Below are 19,472 nucleotides of genomic sequence, written 5' to 3'. Positions count from 1 at the left end.
ATCCAAAAAATACGATAAAAAATTCTCTCGCTTCTAGAACAAAAATTCTCTGAAAATTCTTAGTTTTTTAATTTTTCAACAAGACTTCACCTTGCACTTTCTTTTGAGGAAACTACTTTTCGAATTTCTTTGATGAACAAACTTCAAAATAATATGTAGTCTTAAAAAGTTTGAGTTTTAAGCTCTATTTTACTCGTGAGTAATCAAGATAGTATTTTTTTGAGGAGAAATTTCTTTGATTGAAAAGAATGGCATAGAAAAAAGTAAACCTGGATAAGTAAATACAAAATTGCAAACAATTTTTAGTCTAAGAAAATTACGAGTTTTACTTTAGAATTTTCTGTTTATAAAAAAATCACTAGAAATGACAGTTTGTAAAGACGTGATGATTTTCAATTAAAATTTTTGTACCAACTTAAAATTCGGGAGAAAAAATTTAAAAATGTCAATTTGATTATTCAGATACAAATTAAAGTTTACCTCAAAACGTCAAAGAAATTAAAATAATATAACATCAAAATCAAAATCCATTCAAAAAGTTTCACTCGATCAATTGAAATTTGTTAGCATTTTTTTTGCATTCAATTTAGAAGATCTCTAAAATTTTGAAGACTTTCTAATGGATTGTCATAAAAGTTTCTTTTACCTCACAAGGGAACCTCAATGTCACTCAGCCACCAATTTTACTCTTTTAAGGATGTATCAAAATGGATCCAGAATTGCATAAAGTAATTAAATTAGCTAAGGTATCAAATGTCTGCGAGGGCAAAAGCTTTCGAATGTTCATAATTCAAAAAACTATTCAAGATCATTTTTGATGCGAAAAAATTTATTTTTCTCAGAAGTGATATTTCATGAGAAAACTCATTTTTTTTTGGCCATCTTTGATAATTCTGAAAGTCAAGTCAAAAATATCACTTTCAAGAACTTACAACGATTTGAAAAATAAACAAATTTGCGAGGGTGAAAGTTTCAAATTTGTAAAAAAAAAAAAATCACCACTTTTTCATTACTTTCACTACCTGTTAGATTATTGATTTTTGGACTCAAAATACCACACCTAGAATCTAGATGGAAAAGGAATATGATATTGCTCCCAAGAATATTTGGATTTGTTATCGATAAAATCGTTTTTAATTTTTCAAACACAATTAAAGTCACTTCTGGTGAATACAATATTCAACTGCAATTGTAATTTCTCAACAGATTCTTAGCGGATAATCTAGCAATAATTATTTCAACACTTCTTTCTTTCTTTCAACAAAACAACAGAATAGGTATCCAATTACGAGGGAAAATTTGCAATATTCATACGTGTGAATCGCAAGTACCTACTTATTTACTTTTGACGTGAACATGTAGTTTTTTGATCGCGAGGTCAAATCAAAATTAACGATGGAGAATTTTACAAAATCGTGTAACTTTTATCTTATAATTTCGGTCTTGATATTGGTGACAGAAACCATACTCTTGGATACCTGTAATACACCAGATGAATGTGAATCTACAGGTAGATAAATTTAGTTTTCTATTTTACTATCATTTATCATAAAATAATCAATTCGCAGCCATTATGTACCCATATACCCATTTCAGCAAAATATCTAATGGAATCGGTCGACTTCGAAGTAAATCCATGCGATGACTTTTATTCGTTCGCTTGCGGTAATTATCCAAAAACACATCCGCCCGAATATTTTTCAATAAGCAGTCCTCAGATAAGAATGGAAGAGAATAAAAAACTAATTCAAGGTACACTTTACTTAATAATGCTCAAAACTACATACGTAGGTATACAAAAAAAATGAAAATTTTTTTTGTTGGCGTGATCAGAATTTCTCGAGAAAAAAAATCAAAATGATGAGCCTCGAGCTGTCCACAAAGCGAGACAATATTATTCTCTATGCATGAACACAAGTAACTAATTAATAAAAGTGTATAAGATAGGTACATATTATTCAAAATGACTGCAGAAATAAAATGCAAATTGTATTGAAGGTTCGAATTCGGATAGTGCTGAAATCATTAAAAAGATCGTTTCGGAGCTTGGCTTATCAGGATTTATGGAGAATGATGATGAATTTATGAGGATCCCACAGACAGTACCAATTTATCCGAGTCCCGAACCAGACAATGCTGAATTTGATTGCGCTCGAACGTTGGCTAGAGCAACAAGAATAACTGGAATTGAAACAATGCCGTAAATACTTTGACCATTTTTTGTTGACTGCACATTATTTCTTTATCGTCATGAAAAAAATCACACGCTTGCTTATTACAAAATCTATCGAAAGATTACGAAGTGATTTCAAATCCATTTAAATCAGATGAGCTCATCAAAAGCAATATTTTGACATTTTTTTAGGCTCACAGTAACGCCAAGCCCTTTCAATAAATCAATAAACGTCATTCGATTGATACGACCAGCATATGATTCAATGCTTTTGTATGTATGAATGATACAAATACATAAAAAAACAGTGAATTGATTTTCGACTCACATTTATGATGAAAAATTCATTATTGCAGAAATCTTCACAAAGAAAGGAATCTTAAGCTCACAAAAAAAGCTGTCATAGAAATGATCATGCACCAATCAATATCAATTGAGGTAAAATTAATTCTCCACGAGTAGGTATTAACGTATGTGTCTATAAATTTAATCTTTTCAATTCCTCAGAAATTACAATTGCATAGCTGTGTTTTTTTACCCTTCAGATATTGGAAAAGAAACCCATTTTTCAAATAATTATAATATGTAGGTAACTATCCTTGATTCGACCATGAAAAAATATTTCATCAACTTGAGTAAAACTCACAAGGAACTGGGCTCAGGACTCACTATGTAGTTTTCCATAATGTTAAAGAAAAGCACAAAAAATAAAGAAAATGATCAAAAATAGTACAACTTTTGAGGATACATAAGGGTAGAGGCACCAAATATGGACCACTTTTTTTTTTGGAGGATTGCCACTTGAAAACTATAGGGGGTAGAAACCTCCACAAAGGCTTAAAATAAAGTTTCATCCTTCCACTAACACTGTACAAAACTTCAGGAGTGAAGGTCAACTTTAAGTATGTTTTTTTATTGTTGAGTGCTGAGTGTCAAAATGACAGTTCGAAATTTTGGACGCCTAATATGGACCACCTATAAAATTTCAAAATAAACATACTTTCACATTTTTCAAAAGGTCATATTTATTTGTAGAAATGAACAAAAAAACTTATTTTAAGCAGTTGAGGTTAATTTTGAATATTTTTTTCAAGTTGTTGAATGACGAGTGTCAAAATGACAGTTCAAAATTTTGGACGCCTAATATGGACCACCTAAAGGATAATTTCAAAATAAACATATTTTTACGTTTCAAAACATCACATTTATTAATAGAAATGAACAAAAAAAAGTATTTCAAGCATTCCCCTTTTCAGCGGATGTAAAAAATGAGTAAAAATTTCAATATCACAGATGGTCCATATTAGCGCACCCCATAAAAAAAAACTTTGCACCAACAATTTCTGTACATACCCTCATTTTTAGCAAAAACTGATCACTCCAGCAGAAACTACATCCTTTTTTGATATTATAAACATCAACGACATTTAGAAAATTACACCACATATATTTTAATAAAAGTTGAAAAACACACTAAAAAAAATTTCAGTGTCTCAAAACAGTTTTTCGTAAATTTCTCAGCAAGTTTTGACTCAACAGTTGTAATTTTTGTCTCATTCTTTTTTTGGTGAAAAATACATCAGAATACATTTTTTCCTGGCAGATTGCGCTGATTACCAACGAGAACGGGCGCTGGTCCATATTGCGGACTGGTCCATAATTGGTTCCCTTACCCTTACTGCAATTAAACAATGTTTTGACAACAAACACCCCTTTTCATGTAGTTTCCAACGTTTTTCAATTTTAAAAAAAGAGCCACAGAATTTCAAAATTCCACGGAATGGAAGAATGAATGAAAAATTTCAAAATTTGATCGAGAAATGGACAAAAGTAGAATTTTTTTACATTGATAATTCTGAAAAAAAAACAAAAGTACATATTACATTTCAGCAGGATATTTTTTCAAATAATTTTTGAGGAAGGGGAGGAAAGGATGGTTAGGTTTTGTTACATTACCTAATAATTTTTAGGCCAAAATTTTTAAATTTTTGTAAAAAAAATAATTTTAAATGAAAGAGAGTTTTATTTTATCCCCTCTCGTTCAAAATTTCCAAACGTGTTCCTTTTCATACCTATGTTTAGAAAAACATGGCGAAAAAAAAACTTGAAAATAAAATATTTTTTACACTTATAGGGGGAAGAAAGGCCAAAACTCAGGTCTTTACCAGAACTACACACGCTTCAAGGAATACAAGATATCACCACAGTGATTGCAAAAGAAGAGAATTCCCTTTTTCCTGCCGTAAGAGACTGATTTTCAGAATCCATTTCATAAAAATTTAGTACATACATGAATATGTACCTAGATAACAATAAAACATTTTTTTCTTCTTTTGTAGTTTAATTGGACAAGATTCATAGAGGAAATGTTCGCTGATTTGAAACATTTGCCTCTAAAATTGGAAGATCCGACCGACATGCGAGTTATTGTCGACGACTGGGATGATATTAAAACGTTGATAAGGAATATTCATCGAGTAAACAGGACAGTAATCGGTAATAATATCAATTCGTAGACACTTAAATTTATTTATTTTATTTTATGGGTGCCATATACAGCTAGTAAGGCTAGGGACACCACAACATTAAATTTGGCACATTTTTTAATATTTTAAAAAACGCTTTGAAATATGTACCACAGAAAAGGCAACTGTTTATGAAATCACGGCAAAATTTATTTTTTTCATCATTGCTGGATCTCAAAATCAACTGAAGATTGAAGGTATATCCCTTCCTTCAATTGCAAGGTAAATAGAATCTCGATAAATTATGTATAAATTCAATAATTTAAAATGAAATGATTTTTGGTCCTGCTGATCTGCTGATCCGTGTAAACTTGATAAAAAATCAGTGCAGAGTAAGTATTGGCTTTCAGACATTATAACAATATAGGTACTTTGAAAACTTGAAAAAAAACTGTCGACCTTCTGAAATTATGTCAGCCGTTTTAAAAACGAAAAAAATCTTGGTGATTTTTTTACATTATTATGTTAAACTTTTGGAAGAATAAAAATCAACGAATCACTAAATTTATACCATAATAAAAATTTCAAAAACGATTTTCCGATGTTTTGTCAGACTTTTTATGAATTTGAAATTCTAAACATTAAGTTAAGTTGAGCAAAAAACATATCCATTATTTAAAACTTTCCTTGACGAGGAGACTTTACATCCATTTTTAGCCCGAAGTTGTGCACTAAAATGACAACAGCTTTATTTGAAATGCCAGTTGCTTACGTATACAAAGATCTCGAGATGAAAACCCACAGCAAGCATAAAGAAGAGGTAAATACACTAGGGTGGATTGAAAAAAAAAACATATCCTAGTTTACTTTGAGAAGGAGACTACCCTGAAAAAGTTGAGTCCGACAATTGTATTCAGGGAACTGCTTTGAGTATATAATATACATGATATGGAGGGCTAATAATCCAGCATTCAGCATCTGGTTCAGTAAAAGAACCTATGATAGCGATTTTGATAAATGATAAATGTAAGCGATGAATTGAAGTTCAAATGTTTAAAAATGTTCAAGGGAAGGCTTATAACTTCTTGGGTACTCATTAAACTATTTTTTACTTTACAAAATTGTCTCTAAGGTCTAAAATGAGTTGGGTTCTTTTACTGAACCAAGTTGAGCGCGCTCTACAGAATCCTCCACGGAACCTGCTTTATTAGCCCTCCATATCATGTATATTATATACTCAAAGGGGAACTGAGTCAGAAGTCTTCGAAGTAAGATTATTTTCAAAAAAATCGTGGTTTTTGCCACTTTTTGGTAGTGTAGAATATAATTTATGCAATCCCTCGGGCACCCCCCCCCCCACCAAAAAGTCGCGGTTCAAGTATCTGAAACTTTCTGAACCATTGAATTTAAAATTAAATCCCACTTTTAGCCCTCTTCCAAAAGCTTGAACTCTTGAAGATTGATGGATCGCAGAAATTATAATTCCATGATTTTTTCGAAAATGATCTACATACGTCGAGGACCCCTAGATTAGCCCCCTGAACAGCCGAGGGGCTCAAAATTTCTTTCGGTGGTCTCCCATTCAAGGTCAACTTCCCCATCAATTTTCTTCAAAATCCAGGATTCTTTTTTTTTTTCAATCCACTCCAAAGTACACCTACTTATATTTTTCTAAAAAAAAAAACATGTAATGCAATACACACGTTAATGTACCAATAGCACTTTTGTATCAAATACAGGTTCGTGCCATGGTCGAATACACGCGGGAAAGTCTTGCAAAAATCATTGAACAGTCAGCGTGGATGGATAAGAAAGTAGAGAAAAAAGCTATGGATAAATTGAGAGCGATGAAAACATACGTTGGCTATCATAATGTTCTCGATAAGCCACAAAATTTGGAAAAATTGTACAATAATGTGAGTACGAGTCACTTACCCTTTCATTTGCTTCATGATTGTTTAGATTAACTGACGATGAGCTATGTGTAGGTGAACATTACCAACAACTTAATGGAAACGACTCTGCAACTGGAACAAAATAATCTCAAGATTAAATTGAATAAATTGAATGTGCTCAATGATCCCAGCGACGCCGAGTAAATTTCAAATTTGTTAATATTAATTCATCAATGTACATATCTAGTTGAGTAGTTGAGATGAATTTTATGATAATTATTACAAGATGTATTCACAAGAATCTTTATTTTTATGCTTCCAGTTGGTTTTGCCCACCCACCATCGACAACGCTTATTATATGCGAGAAAGAAATGCATTCAGTAAGTCAAAAAGGAAAACGTTTTAACTAATCTATAAAAATAAAATGTAAGAAGACCTTTATCAAGCTGTTTTGTTTCGTTTCATTTTATTTAGTTGTTCCTTCGGCTATGCTGGGAGCACCAGTTTACACTGACTGTTCCAAGTAAGTATACCAATTATTTGCTGGTGGGAAATTATTAATTTATCAACGAAGTTTTTGAAATAAAATCAATTACGTTTAATTTTTAAGAGCATTTAATTTCGGAACGATTGGACTGATAATTGCTCATGAAATGTCTCATGGATTCGATCTCAACGGTAAGATGGAGAAAATTTCACTTTTTTATTCACTTTTATTATTATTATTTCATTTTAATAATGCAACAAGGCAGAGTGTCCAGTTTATTAGATAAATCCCAAATGGATTTTTCAAATTTTCTATAGATTTTCAATATATCAAATACACGTAAATACGAGAAAGAGGAAAGGAAGGGGGGGGGGGTTAAATAATTTCAAACATCATTACTGGTATGAGGATAGTATCAAGAGGAAGGGATTAGGTACATAGGTACCATAGTTCATTTTGTTTATGAAATTCCCTAATTTTGAAATTTTCTTCTCAAATACCAAAGTATTACCTAGATTAGGTAGGTATGAGTTTTTTAAACAATTACACATACCTACCTAAAAACATCGAAAGATCATTTCAGGGATTGAGGAAATGTTTTAAAATGCACTGATACAAATTTTTATTATTTTTTTCCGGATTTTAGAAAGTTGGCAATACAGGCATTTATTAATTTGATATTTTTATGGTTTATAGAACAACTCACCAAAAATATTTTAAAAAATTTTATCACTAGGAAGATTATATAATGAAAAAGGCAATTCGGAAAACTGGTGGGACGAAGAAACTACTCGAAAATACCTAAAAAAAGTGAAATGCTTCGTAGACGCATATGATAAATACGACGTTACAATTAATGGAAAAACGATGAAAGTATGTAATTATTCATACCTAACTTATCTGATCCTTATGCATAGATTAAAAAATATCAGGACAATTCCATGTCAAATCTAATAATTCGAATGATAGCTCAGTGATTTTTTGAAAATTTTTTGCATGCGTGTAGAGGACATTAAGCGATAAAAAATGTTGCTAATTGGAAATCTCTGCAATTTTTTTTTTTTTTTTTTGTCAGAAATATGAACATTTGGAAATTTATAGGTTAAGAAAATTGACTTCATATATCATCATCATTGGACTTTGACCCAGTGAGCTGTTCAGCCCATCTGGGAAACTGTAGAAGAATAGCTCGACGATGCGTCATCAAGTTTTTTCTTCAGTCTTCCTCTGCTGGCTATGCTCCTCCTGCCAGTTGGAGAGTATTCTTTGACTTTTCGAGGGGACCGTTCGTCAGGCATTCTATCAATGTATCTTCATCATTTCTTTCTGTAATCTTTCACCCGTTGAATGATTGGCTCCGCTTCTAGCTCCTTCAGGATGTCTTCATTCCTATTCCTATCTTGTCTCGTATATCCTGCCATGGCTCATGGCTCATATGAATCTCATTTCCACTGCGGTTACTCTGTTTTTTATATCCTTTCTCATCGTCCACATTTCGCTTCCATATAGCAGCATTGGTCTTGCTAGCATATTGTAAATTCTTATTTGTGTTTCAGCTCTGACTTTTCTTGGAGGGATGGCTCGATTTATCGCCCCGCTTACTCTCAAGAATTTGTTGATCTTAAGTTGTGGGCCGACCTCTCCTTCATAAGATATCTCACACTTGAGATGAGATAAGATATTTAAAGCTTCTGACTTGTTCCACTGGTAGTCCATTTAGAATGATTTTACTGCATGTTGGCTCTTTCCCCTCAAAGACCATCACCTTTGTTTTTGAAGACGAGATTCTCATTCCATATTCATCTGCTACTTTCTGAACGTTGACATCGCTCTCTGCAAGTCATCTTCGTTGTCGGCAAAGACCACCTGATCATCAGCAAATAGCAGGGTATTGACACGGGTGTCATTGATGTCCAGCCCTTTTGACTTGACTTCATACACATTTTTAAAATATTTTCCTCATTTTAAAATTATTTTATTAGTGTTTGAACATCGTGGTTGGAAGATTTAAACCTTTAAAAACCACTCAAGTGGAACCCTATGCAAATTTGAGCCCACTAGGTCAATTCAAGGTGATGAGAGGGGTCAATAACAGGGGTAAAATACGATTTTTTCCACCTCAACTCCGCCTTACATGGGGGTGGAGATGACGTAGGGAGCTGAAATTTGGATAAATGTTGATCGCAGGGGAAATAATGACCAATGGTATGATTTTGGATCTTTTTCATCCATTGGGAGCCAAATTATGCCCCTCCAAAAAATGACTTTTCTTTAATTTTCAACTTTGACCCTCCTCACTCCAGGGGTCAAATATGATTTTTGAGGAAACCTTATTCCCCAAGTTTGACTTTATTTGATCAAGTAGAACAGGTTCCAAGTCCCCCTGCAAAAAATATTTGAAAAATCAATAGCATTAGGTAACTATATAATTTGTACTCGTGATTCAATTCAGAGCAATAGTTCACATACAATCAACGAGGACATCGCTGACAATGGAGGTTTCAAGGCGATATTATACGCTTACAGAAGCTACTCTTCGGAAACAGGCAAAGGGTTATTGGTGCCGAAATTTGAAAATCACACTCACGAACAACTGCTCACTCTAGGATTTGCTAACGTAAGATATCAATGTTCCATTTAACGTGTAAGTCATGCAACAACCTGAATGTTATAGGAATGGGTAAATATTGCGATTAATTTGAAAAAAAATTATTTCCAGTTCTTCTGCCAAAGTTATTCTAGCTTTGGAGCACTGTTCTACAAAATTAACGGAATCAGGTATGTATGAGTGCATCTTACGAAACACCTACTAGTTGTTTTTTTTTGAGTAGGCAATTTCTAGTGAAAAAAGTGAGACTTTTAGGCAATTTTGTTAAGAAGGAGAATTTTTTACAATTTTTGGCAAAAAGCGAGATTTTGACAACTTTAGCACAAAGAAGCACTTTTTGGGAATTATTGGCGATGAATTAATTTTTTTAAATCATTTCTTGCAAAAGTGAAGCTCTTAGATGATAATTTTCGATAAAAAAATCTTAAGCTACTTTTCTAAAAAGCGAGAATTTTTTCATAAAGCAAACATTTGACAATTTTAGCAAATAAACACCAATTTTTGCGGATAATTGGCAACGAAATTTTTGTTTTTTGCAATTTTTTTTGAAAAGCGAGACTTTTTTACATTTTTTTAGATTTAAAAAAAAGACTTTTTTCTTGGTAATTTTGGCTAATTTTAGGTAAAAAAGCTAAACTTTCAAACTGCAGGTATTTTTGTCAATTTTTTAAAAACGGAGAATTTTTGACAGTTTTTGGCACAAAGCAAAGAGGAGGCGAGACTTTTGTGTAATTTTTAGAAAAAAATGAAGACTTTGAAATTTTTTGAGAAAAAGCCACAATTATTTTTAGCAAAAAACCAGACCAGTTGTCAATTTTGACAACAGGTGAGATTTTGAGGTACTAAAATTCATTTTAAAATATTCGTCAAGTGATAAAAATTACTGTCAGGATAACCTCAACACGATTTCGTGATTGGGATTTTCTAGTCAGTTTGAAAATACAAGTATTTTCCTTCAACTTGTGCAGAAGGGATGTACACAGTCCAAACAAAATACGAGTAAATGGGGTTTTAATGCACTCAGAAGAATTTCCCAAGATATGGAACTGTCCTAAAGGTAGCAACATGAACCCATTTGGAGAAAAATGTTCGCTTTGGTGAATTTCAAAGCTATCGAGTACGAGAAATCATATCGACTGCGTTCAAATCGTAATTATTTATTTTTCAGTTCTGGTCTATACAGTATTTTAATAAGAGCATTATTGTTTGGGTAAGTAAGCGATAAAAAGTAAAAATAAACTTATGTGGCTTGTCTTATCAATATAATGAATTAAAAATTGAGGATTAACTCGAATTAGGCATTGATGTGCTTCGAAAAAAAAATACTCATTATAAATTTCATAGGTATAGGTACGTAAAATAGTTCTTATCACGATGCATTAATTTTAATTGATGCACGTGATTGATTTTTTTTTATAAGAAATAATGCCTATACAAGAGATATTGTACGTTACCTATTTATCTACATTGCACATTGTACATCTACAAACACTATTAGTATAGCATTAATTCAACACTAGAAGTATGTGTTCAATTGTTCATCGTATGCTACAAATTACTTTGTGTACCTAAGATTAATTTTGGAAAATATAGTCATTTGTGTTTATATCAAAATAACTCTGAATATAATTTTCGTTCGACATTAATTTTGTATAAAGTATCAATTTTTTTGTATGTGTCATCGAACTGGAAAAAATATAAGAGAATTATAGTTACACAAGGTAAGTGGTGAATATCGAATTAAACTGTGTTAAAATAATAGGCAGGTAGACACATTGTATTTTTTGAATCGTGAATTGCTTTATTTTCGAATATGTACCCAAGCAACATTATTCCATTCTTACCTTTTCTCGGTACCATATATTCGAAGTGAAAAATACTTAGAAATGATAAGCATTGTTCATTGTCATCGTTTAGCATACCATATTAGATTGGCAAGATTTACGCAAGTCGAACGTTAAATGGACAAAAATGCATCATTGACAATTAATAATACATAAAAACGATTATTGTTAGATACTAAAAAACCATCTTCGTTAATTGACTTTACGATCTTGGGACTATACCAATCATTTGTTTTTTAACGTTTACAATATGAACTGTACTAGATCGATTGTGCTTGATACAATTTTATTCAATTTTGCGATCGAGTTTTTTGAAATTTAATGTTTTAATAAGATTTCGTTGTTTCCGGTTCATTTTTACAGAATGAAAGAGAAATGTATGATTCGATTATCAAGTGCGGGGGTTTTTTCGTTACTCCTTATTCCTCGTAAGTACAAAAATATGATCATCTTTACTAAAATAATTAAGTACGAGCTATACCATTCATTTTGAATGTATTTTCCCACAGTATTAACCGTATCAGGGTCGACTGTTATTAGAACTAAAACGAAATCAGTTTGTAAATCGAAGGAATGTCTCGCAGCAGGTAAATTTAATATCTATTAATCCGCAAGTAAATCAAATACCAGGGGTGTGGGAAGGGAGGAGGGTCTCGAGTTGAATAATCTGAAAGTAAAAAGAATGTTTTAAAAAACTGGATGATAAGGTAAAAATTGAAGGATTTTAAAAAATCAGTAAAAAAAAATTCAAGTGAAAAATCTGACAAAGGCCTGAACAAGGGATCCTTTTGAAACGAATGATTATTTCATTTCATCCCCTCTTCCATCATTGAAAAAACTATCAGTTTTGGATCATTCTAAAGACTCCAACGAGTTATAACTTTTTTCCAAAAACTTCAAATGCCTCTACAAAGGATCTATTGAACGTTCCCTGGGTTGTTTGAGGGCAATTACCGCGAAATTTCAGAATTTCTAGTTCAAAATTGAATTTCTGAGTGATTTGTAAATTTCAGAAAAAATGAAAGAGCCAATTTTTTTTTATTAAGAAATCATCTGATGTGCCTTCATAACACCACGACCCCAAAAACAACCGTTTTTAAGAAATTTTGAAGCTCCAGTACAATCTGAAATTTCTGGAGAAAATTACAAAATCGCTGGAGGCTTCGAAAAGGTCAATTTTATGATTGTTTTCGATTCGAGGAATTTCGTGGTTACAACCTGAAACGGTCAACAGGGCGCCCAATCAGCATCAATCAAAATTATGGGTACTTAAGAGCCTATTTTTGCCAATTCTAGAGTACATAATTTAGATTTCTGTAAAAAATTGAACACTCGTTGGAGACTCCATAATAGCCCAAACTTGATAATTTTTTAGGGTGGGAGACGGTGGGGTGGGGTGGAGTAGGGTGTAATTATTTACCTAGTTCATTTCGATTGAAAAAAAAACATAAAAAATTAAAAAATCTTCATAAACACAGCCTCTTTTAACATTTTCAAAAATTCACCAAAATTAATTTTAGTACTTTAAATGTTCATAACAGAGTTTTGAGGGTAAGTGATCACTTTTAATCTAGCTTGGTTTCGTTCAAATCGAAGAGTATAAGTTCAAAACGCTTCCTATGAGAAATTATTTTCAAAAAAAATTAAAAATGATTTAAATCGATAAAATTATAAGCTTATTACTCGCTTATTTCGTTGAAATTTTAAAATTTCGAAGAAAAAACATCACACCAAAAGACCTAGAAACATCAAAGAAATGAGGCACTTTTGATTAAAATTCCAGAAAATTGGGACTTTTTTCGATGTGGAGCACAGTTTGTTAAAATTGTTGTTCCTGAATTCTCTTTGAAATTTTCAACTATGAAAACATTCCAGTCCAATCAAAGGCAAACTACTTCATTTTTTTCACACTCATTACAGCTTCTCCTCAACAGAAAGTAAAAGTATAAAAATTTAATTTCAGCAAAAAACCTGGAAGATTCGATAAACACAGACGTGGAACCATGCGACGATTTTTACCAATATGCTTGTGGAAATTGGCCGAAAAATAATGAAAATACGATTTTTCCAATACCATTCAGCGCAATTCAAGCGAGGAATATCCAGAACGAAAAAGAAATATTGGGTAGGGATTTTGGATACCATAATAATATACATACACTAACAATATGAATTTTTACCAACTTGCAACAACATCTCATAATTAAAAAAAAACTTTGATCTTCGGCTGTTTTTTCTCTATTGCCCTTTAAAAAATAAAATTCTCATTTTTGGACAGATTTCAAAGATACTACATACATAGATCACTGAAAAAAATTCAGTATGTAGTTCAATCATTCTAAAATTTCAGAAGCTACGAATTTTTACATCAACTTGGCATTGACAAAAAAAAAATTAAAAACGAATTAGTCAGTTAAATTTTTATGGGGGGGGGGGGAGAGTTTCTAATGACCTACTTTCATTTTTCTAGCATTTTGAGGCCCATTTTCAAAAAAATTGATCAAAAAAATACTCGAACTGATAATTTGATTATTACTTATTGTCAGACATATTGAAAATTGATGTCGAAAGCTGTTGAGTCTCAATGCATAAAATTTAAGTTATTTAAAAAATACCCTTTTCGTTACTAATGCCAAAAATAGGTCTTCAGCAGTCTCATTTTTTTAATGATTCGTGAAAGTGTAAACTACGTAAATCAGAGAATTAATTTTCAAAATATTTTCCATTTTCTTCAGAGTTTCTAGAACAGAATAACGATAAAAACGAACCCGAAGCTGTCCATAAAGCCAGACAATTGTATTCGCTCTGCTTAAATCGAAGTAAGTAAATATCAAAAAAATTGTTAAAATTTCACCATTTACCTAATCACAGCGATTTTAACCAAAAAATGAAAATGAGGATTATTCACTAAAATGCACCAATTTTTTTAAAGAATCGTACAACGGAATTCAACCACTGAAACAAATCCTATCAAAAATCGGTTTACCAGTTTTCCCTTCGCCAACGCAAGAAAATGCAAAATTTGACTACATCAGCGCTACAGCCAAAGCAGCTAGAATAGCCGGCATCAAGATGTTCTTTGATATTTCAGTAGACGTTAATCCTTATAACCACAGCGTGAACACAATTTGGTTATCAAAACCATCAGCAGAATTGGATCCAAATTCAATGCCCTTGTAAGTCAACTAAAAATATACTCGCTATACTCAAACATTATAATTTCTGCCTTCATTTCATTCAAATCACAACATATAGGTACCTACTTACTTGATAAACGTTACGGTTACAGAATCGGAAATCCAGTAGCAGTCAAGAGAGACACTCAACCAATACAGGAAATCGATTTCATGGAGAAAGTTATGGAGAAAATGTGCGTGATTGCATTGTCATCGAATTGTGCAACGAAAGATGAAAATTTGAAAATGAAAATTTTAAATCATAATTTAGAACGGGCTGTGGTAATTTTTATTTAGATGAATTACGAGTAATTGATTAGATTTTATTATTGCTGTTGATGATCCTAAAAAAAAGTCTATCGTTGAATTTCACAGGTTATTGAGAAAGCTAGAATCAAATTCAATTCATCCTACATACCAACTTTCTACACACTGGAACAATTACAAAATGTAACAGATGATATTGCTAATGAAGCACAATCTACAATACCTATGGTAATAACTACTTTACGTTTTATACTCGCTCATAAAACTTTTTTCAATGAAAAAATTTGCTCATTTATGTGCTTTTTTTAAAAAATCTACTCCAGCTGAATTGGACACGATTTCTAGAAGAAATGTTTGATGGGATTGAAAATGTCACGTTAGATCTGAGAAATACATCAAATTTTCGAATTGTTATTCATGAAATGAGTTTTATTAAAGATATGATCAAACTCATTCACAGGAGAACCACAAAAGACCTAGGTAAATACGAATCATCTAAATATGTGCCATTATGCCAGTGCCTACTTAAGTTGAAAATGAAATGTTAAAAATATTGAATTCAATTTTGCAGAATATGGACTTTGGTGGAAAGTAGTTTCAACCCTCCTGCCATATGCCGATTTTGACACTTTTAAATCAAAAATCAGCGTTGATACGCCCATTACTCAGTACGAATAATTCATTTTCTAAAAATACCTACGATTAAAAACAACACTTTTCGAGACTCTTAAATAATTGATTTTATCAACTTTTAGAGTGAAAAGGTGCAGTAAAATCGTGACATCTGCGTTTGGAATGGCGATAAGTCATATGTACTCTCAAAAAGAGAATATAGTCAAAGCAAAAATCGAGGTGAGCATTGTCATTAAAATTTTAATACAGGATTAGAAAAAAAAAATAGGCGGTAAAATAATATATTTGATAAACGAAAATGTGAGTAAATGAACGAGTTATTGCTGGCTTAAAAACTTTCATTTGAAGATCAAAACTACAAAAAAAATCAAAAAAACGTCGTTAAATACTCAAAAAGCATTAAAAATCATTACAAATTAACGAAAAAGTGATGAAATCTTGGTAAAATTCAGTGATCTATGGTAAAAACTGCACAAAACACCAAAAAAATAAAAATAAAAAATAAAATAAAAATGACTCTAGAGCGTCTAAAAAGCATAAAATCACTATAAATTATTTTGTCAAGATTTAGTAAAGTTCAGAATTAAAAATAGCGAAAAGTTGAGAAAAAATGACATAAAAACACTGGGAAAAAAAATGAAAGTATACAAAATATCTAAACATATTTTCAACAATATTTGATATAGATTTGGCCAAATCACCACTTTTTGATAATTTCAAAATTATTTTTTTTTATAGCATTTTATAAATCAATTCGTTGGCGAATAATTCACCAAAAATTAGGTAAATGAATCGATTCGTTCGCGAATGATTCACCAAAAATTGAGTATATGAATCGATTCGTTCGCGAACGAGTCACCAAAAATTATTCAATTCGTTCACGAATGATTCACCAAAAATTAAGTATATGAATCAATTCGATCTCGAACGAGTCACTTACACGAATCGATTCGTTCGCGAACGAGTGACTTATACAGATCAATTCGTTCGCGAACGAGTCACCAAAAATTATTCAATTCGTTCACGAATGTTTCACTAAAAAAATTCACGGATGATTTACCAACAATTAGTCAATTCGTTCGCGAGGTTTGAATGATTCGATTCGATTCACTTCGCTTAAAAACAGATCAATTCCTATACAATAGTTTCACAAAAACCGAATCAATCGTAAATTAATTGATCCGTTTGCGAATGATTCACCAAGAAATCAATCAATTTATGATCAGTGACTCAGTTTGTTTGTAGAAGATTTGTATTTGAAGAAAAGTTGGTCTTCTCACGCATTTTTTTGAAAAGTACATAACCCTAGATACATTTTTAAGAAGTTCGTATTTTGTAAGTATTTTTGTCAAAAATGGCTGAAAAAATTACGAAAAAACTTCAAATATAAATATTTTTTCTTGGTTTCACAAAAGATGGAAAATAAAAAAGTAACACAATTTTTGGTTTTTGTTTTGTTATTTTTTTTGAAAAATAGATTTCTTGTTTTCGTTTTCGCAACACTGAAAAACTAAATTTTTGACTTTTTAGTTAATGATTTTCAATATGTATCATTGCGGTAGCCCATGCTAATTGATCTGGGAGCTAAAATTAAGTGAGCAGATTTGGAAGGTATTCTACGTGGACTTTTAAGAGATTCTGACCCTTTTGACCCTCCTATGGATATTTATTTTCACAGGACCTCTCTGTACAAACTAAAAACTGACGCTCATATGTATTTGCATTTATGAATTTCTTTAGGTGGAAGATATGCTCAAACACATAAAAGAAAGCTACAGACAAATATTCCAACAATCATCCTGGATGGATCAGAAAACTAAAGAAAAATCATTGAAGAAATTAGCATCAATAAAGTCACTCGTTGCGTATCCGAATTCCACCGAACTATCACGTATTTTAAATGAACTATATGGAAATGTAAGTCTTTTGCATTTTCTTATTAAAAAATAGGTCGACTCAAACTCATTAGGGGTAATCACTAATCAATATTCATTTTTCAGTTCTCCCTCAAATATTTTTGGAAAAAAATGTCTCAAATAATATTATTGTTCATCATACCTGCGTGCATATTCATTTTTCAGGTGAAAATTACGAGTAGCTTTTTGGGTACGATGGTTACAAAGATTCAGGACCAAGTAAAGGAAGATTTGAGCAGATTAAATCGAATAAACAATTCCACGACAAAAAAGTAAACGAAAAACTTCATACGAGTTCTTATATCCGCGTTTTCAATTCTTGATTATTGTTTACGTATTTCTATTTTCTATTTATGTATTTATTAGTTGGCCAGTACCTCCGGCATACGTGAATGCATTTTATTCGCCGTTGGATAATTTGATAAGTAAGTTGATAGATCTGACAATAATTCATATATGTACAAGTCGTACCTAGGTACAGTTTTTTTCCTTTGATTTTTTCTCTCACGTGCCTATTTCATTTTGATAGCGATCCCAGCAGCATTACTAGGACCACCATTATACATCGACAGTTTAAAGTAGGTATCATTTTTACATAAAATTTTTTCTCAAATACCTACTCGACACATGAACCTACAATATGTTCTTCATTTTCAGAGCTTTGATTTACGGATCAATTGGATCAGTAGTAGGGCACGAATTGACTCATGGATTTGATCACTCTGGTAAGGTAGAAACCAAAATCTCCCTCCATCCTTTGCCCTACCACTAAAATTCTACATTATTTTAGTTAACGATGCGATGAATTTTTTAGGCAGAAGATATAACGAAAATGGAGAACTTGAGAACTGGTGGAATAATGAAACTTTAGCAAAATATAAAGAAAAATCGAAATGTTTCCTGAAAGCTTACGATACTTATAACACAACATTTATGGGAATTGATCAAAAAGTAAATATACTTAGTCCCATTTTCAATTGAAGAATTTGATGAAAAAATTTCAGATTAAGTTGCATAGGTACTAGAGTGGTCTACATTCAACTTCGAATCTGAACCCGATGACGAATAAAATTCCAGCTGAATGATTTTAAAATCTCATAACTCATTATTTGTGAACAGGTCAATAGTACTTTAACATTGGCAGAAGATATCTCAGATAATGCAGGATTCAGAGAAGCATTATTCGCGTACAGGAGTTACGTATCCGAAAAAGGCCAAGAACTTCCTCTCCATCATTTTGAAACTTTCACTGCTGAGCAACTGTTCACTTTAGGATTCGCCAATGTAAGCGAAACACTTTTACAAATGAATTCATAGTTTTTGACATCACTTTTGGGGAATAGAGATTGGAATTAATCGTTGAATCGCGTGTTTTTGCAGTTCTGGTGCGAAAGTCCTACACTCATTAGCGCTTACTTGATTGATTTTATGGACCATAGTCCTTCAGAAGTTCGCATTAATGGAGTTTTCAAAAACTCTCAAGAATTTGCCAATATCTGGAATTGTCCCGAAGGTAGCAATATGAATCCGTCTAGTAAAAAATGTACACTTTGGTGAAAATTTGAATTAAAATTGTGTTAATTTTGAATTTTTTGTTCAGCCAAGTTAAAGAAAAAGAAATTTATTAATAAACATTTTACAAAACATAAATTAAGATTCCTGAAACTGATTCCATTCGAGGTGATAAGATTTCACAATAACGTGTATTTTTTCAATAATTATCAATAAAAAATTTCACAAAACGTACGAATGAGTCTTTCATTTCTAAAAAAAAAATCCTTTTCATTTTTCAAAAAAAAAATGCTCATTTTTAGGAGGAAATCATTGAAAATTGAAAAACATCGTCAACTCTTAATATGTAGGTAAGGTACCTACTTAGTCTCTCTTAAAGCGGAATTAGAAAGAAATGAGCTCTGAGCTACGAGTATCTTCGATTTAAAAAAAAAAAACAACAATTTTTTTACTCATTAAAACCATTGCCTATTATTAGAATTCACTGAACCTATT

At 31.7% G+C, this 19,472-nt stretch overlaps 3 protein-coding genes across 5 annotated transcripts in view; 2 read left to right on the top strand and 1 right to left on the bottom strand.

Annotated features, from left to right (window-relative positions):
* LOC135842085 (uncharacterized) overlaps window positions 1-19,472 on the bottom strand; it is a 96,725-nt gene that overhangs the window by 68,706 nt on the left and 8,547 nt on the right. Inside the window, exon 5 of the transcript XR_010558066.1 lies at window positions 6,574-6,665. The gene's annotated coding sequence lies outside the window, so the exon portion shown is untranslated. The remainder of the gene's footprint in view (window positions 1-6,573; window positions 6,666-19,472) is intronic.
* On the top strand, window positions 1,262-11,275 carry LOC135842080 (neprilysin-2-like). 2 transcript variants are annotated; one of them, XM_065359420.1, is made up of 19 exons: window positions 1,262-1,510; window positions 1,597-1,752; window positions 1,834-1,917; window positions 1,999-2,200; window positions 2,366-2,446; window positions 2,530-2,611; window positions 4,308-4,415; window positions 4,513-4,669; window positions 4,815-4,920; window positions 5,356-5,458; window positions 6,378-6,554; window positions 6,627-6,733; window positions 6,856-6,914; window positions 7,009-7,057; window positions 7,145-7,212; window positions 7,758-7,894; window positions 9,474-9,638; window positions 9,741-9,799; window positions 10,598-11,275. In XM_065359420.1, exons 1-19 carry the CDS (start codon window positions 1,396-1,398, stop codon window positions 10,728-10,730), a joined length of 2,148 nt encoding a protein of 715 aa, XP_065215492.1. In that variant the 5' UTR covers window positions 1,262-1,395; the 3' UTR covers window positions 10,731-11,275. The 2 variants fall into 2 exon arrangements, with proteins under 2 accessions (XP_065215492.1, XP_065215493.1); XM_065359421.1 differs by lacking the exon at window positions 1,834-1,917 and having other exon boundaries at window positions 1,263-1,510.
* On the top strand, window positions 11,214-19,211 carry LOC135842079 (neprilysin-11-like). Of its 2 annotated transcripts, XM_065359419.1 has the most exons (19): window positions 11,214-11,350; window positions 11,837-11,901; window positions 11,983-12,060; window positions 13,437-13,598; window positions 14,209-14,292; window positions 14,406-14,649; window positions 14,763-14,931; window positions 15,025-15,144; window positions 15,240-15,396; window positions 15,488-15,584; window positions 15,672-15,768; window positions 17,290-17,466; window positions 17,631-17,737; window positions 17,832-17,890; window positions 17,995-18,043; window positions 18,123-18,190; window positions 18,280-18,416; window positions 18,585-18,749; window positions 18,846-19,211. In XM_065359419.1, exons 2-19 carry the CDS (start codon window positions 11,838-11,840, stop codon window positions 19,020-19,022), a joined length of 2,211 nt encoding a protein of 736 aa, XP_065215491.1. In that variant the 5' UTR covers window positions 11,214-11,350; window position 11,837; the 3' UTR covers window positions 19,023-19,211. The 2 variants fall into 2 exon arrangements, with proteins under 2 accessions (XP_065215491.1, XP_065215490.1); XM_065359418.1 differs by lacking the exon at window positions 11,214-11,350 and having other exon boundaries at window positions 11,665-11,901.

Source organism: Planococcus citri, chromosome 3, assembly GCF_950023065.1.
Source record: "Planococcus citri chromosome 3, ihPlaCitr1.1, whole genome shotgun sequence".
Lineage (NCBI taxonomy): Eukaryota > Metazoa > Arthropoda > Insecta > Hemiptera > Pseudococcidae > Planococcus > Planococcus citri.
The sequence above is the reverse complement of the archived record's forward strand: the minus strand, read 5'-3'. Positions and strand labels throughout refer to the sequence as shown.

Bases quoted from the DNA above. Each gene is read 5' to 3' on its own strand.
- LOC135842080 (XM_065359420.1), top strand. From the start codon at position 1,396: ATGGAGAATTTTACAAAATCGTGTAACTTTTATCTTATAATTTCGGTC. The intron at 1,511-1,596 runs GTAGATAAATTT...TACCCATTTCAG, and splicing joins AGATGAATGTGAATCTACAG to CAAAATATCTAATGGAATCG. The intron at 5,459-6,377 runs GTAAATACACTA...TATCAAATACAG, and splicing joins ACAGCAAGCATAAAGAAGAG to GTTCGTGCCATGGTCGAATA.
- LOC135842079 (XM_065359419.1), top strand. From the start codon at position 11,838: ATGAAAGAGAAATGTATGATTCGATTATCAAGTGCGGGGGTTTTTTCG. The intron at 13,599-14,208 runs GTAGGGATTTTG...CATTTTCTTCAG, and splicing joins GAACGAAAAAGAAATATTGG to AGTTTCTAGAACAGAATAAC. The intron at 14,932-15,024 runs GTAATTTTTATT...TGAATTTCACAG, and splicing joins ATAATTTAGAACGGGCTGTG to GTTATTGAGAAAGCTAGAAT.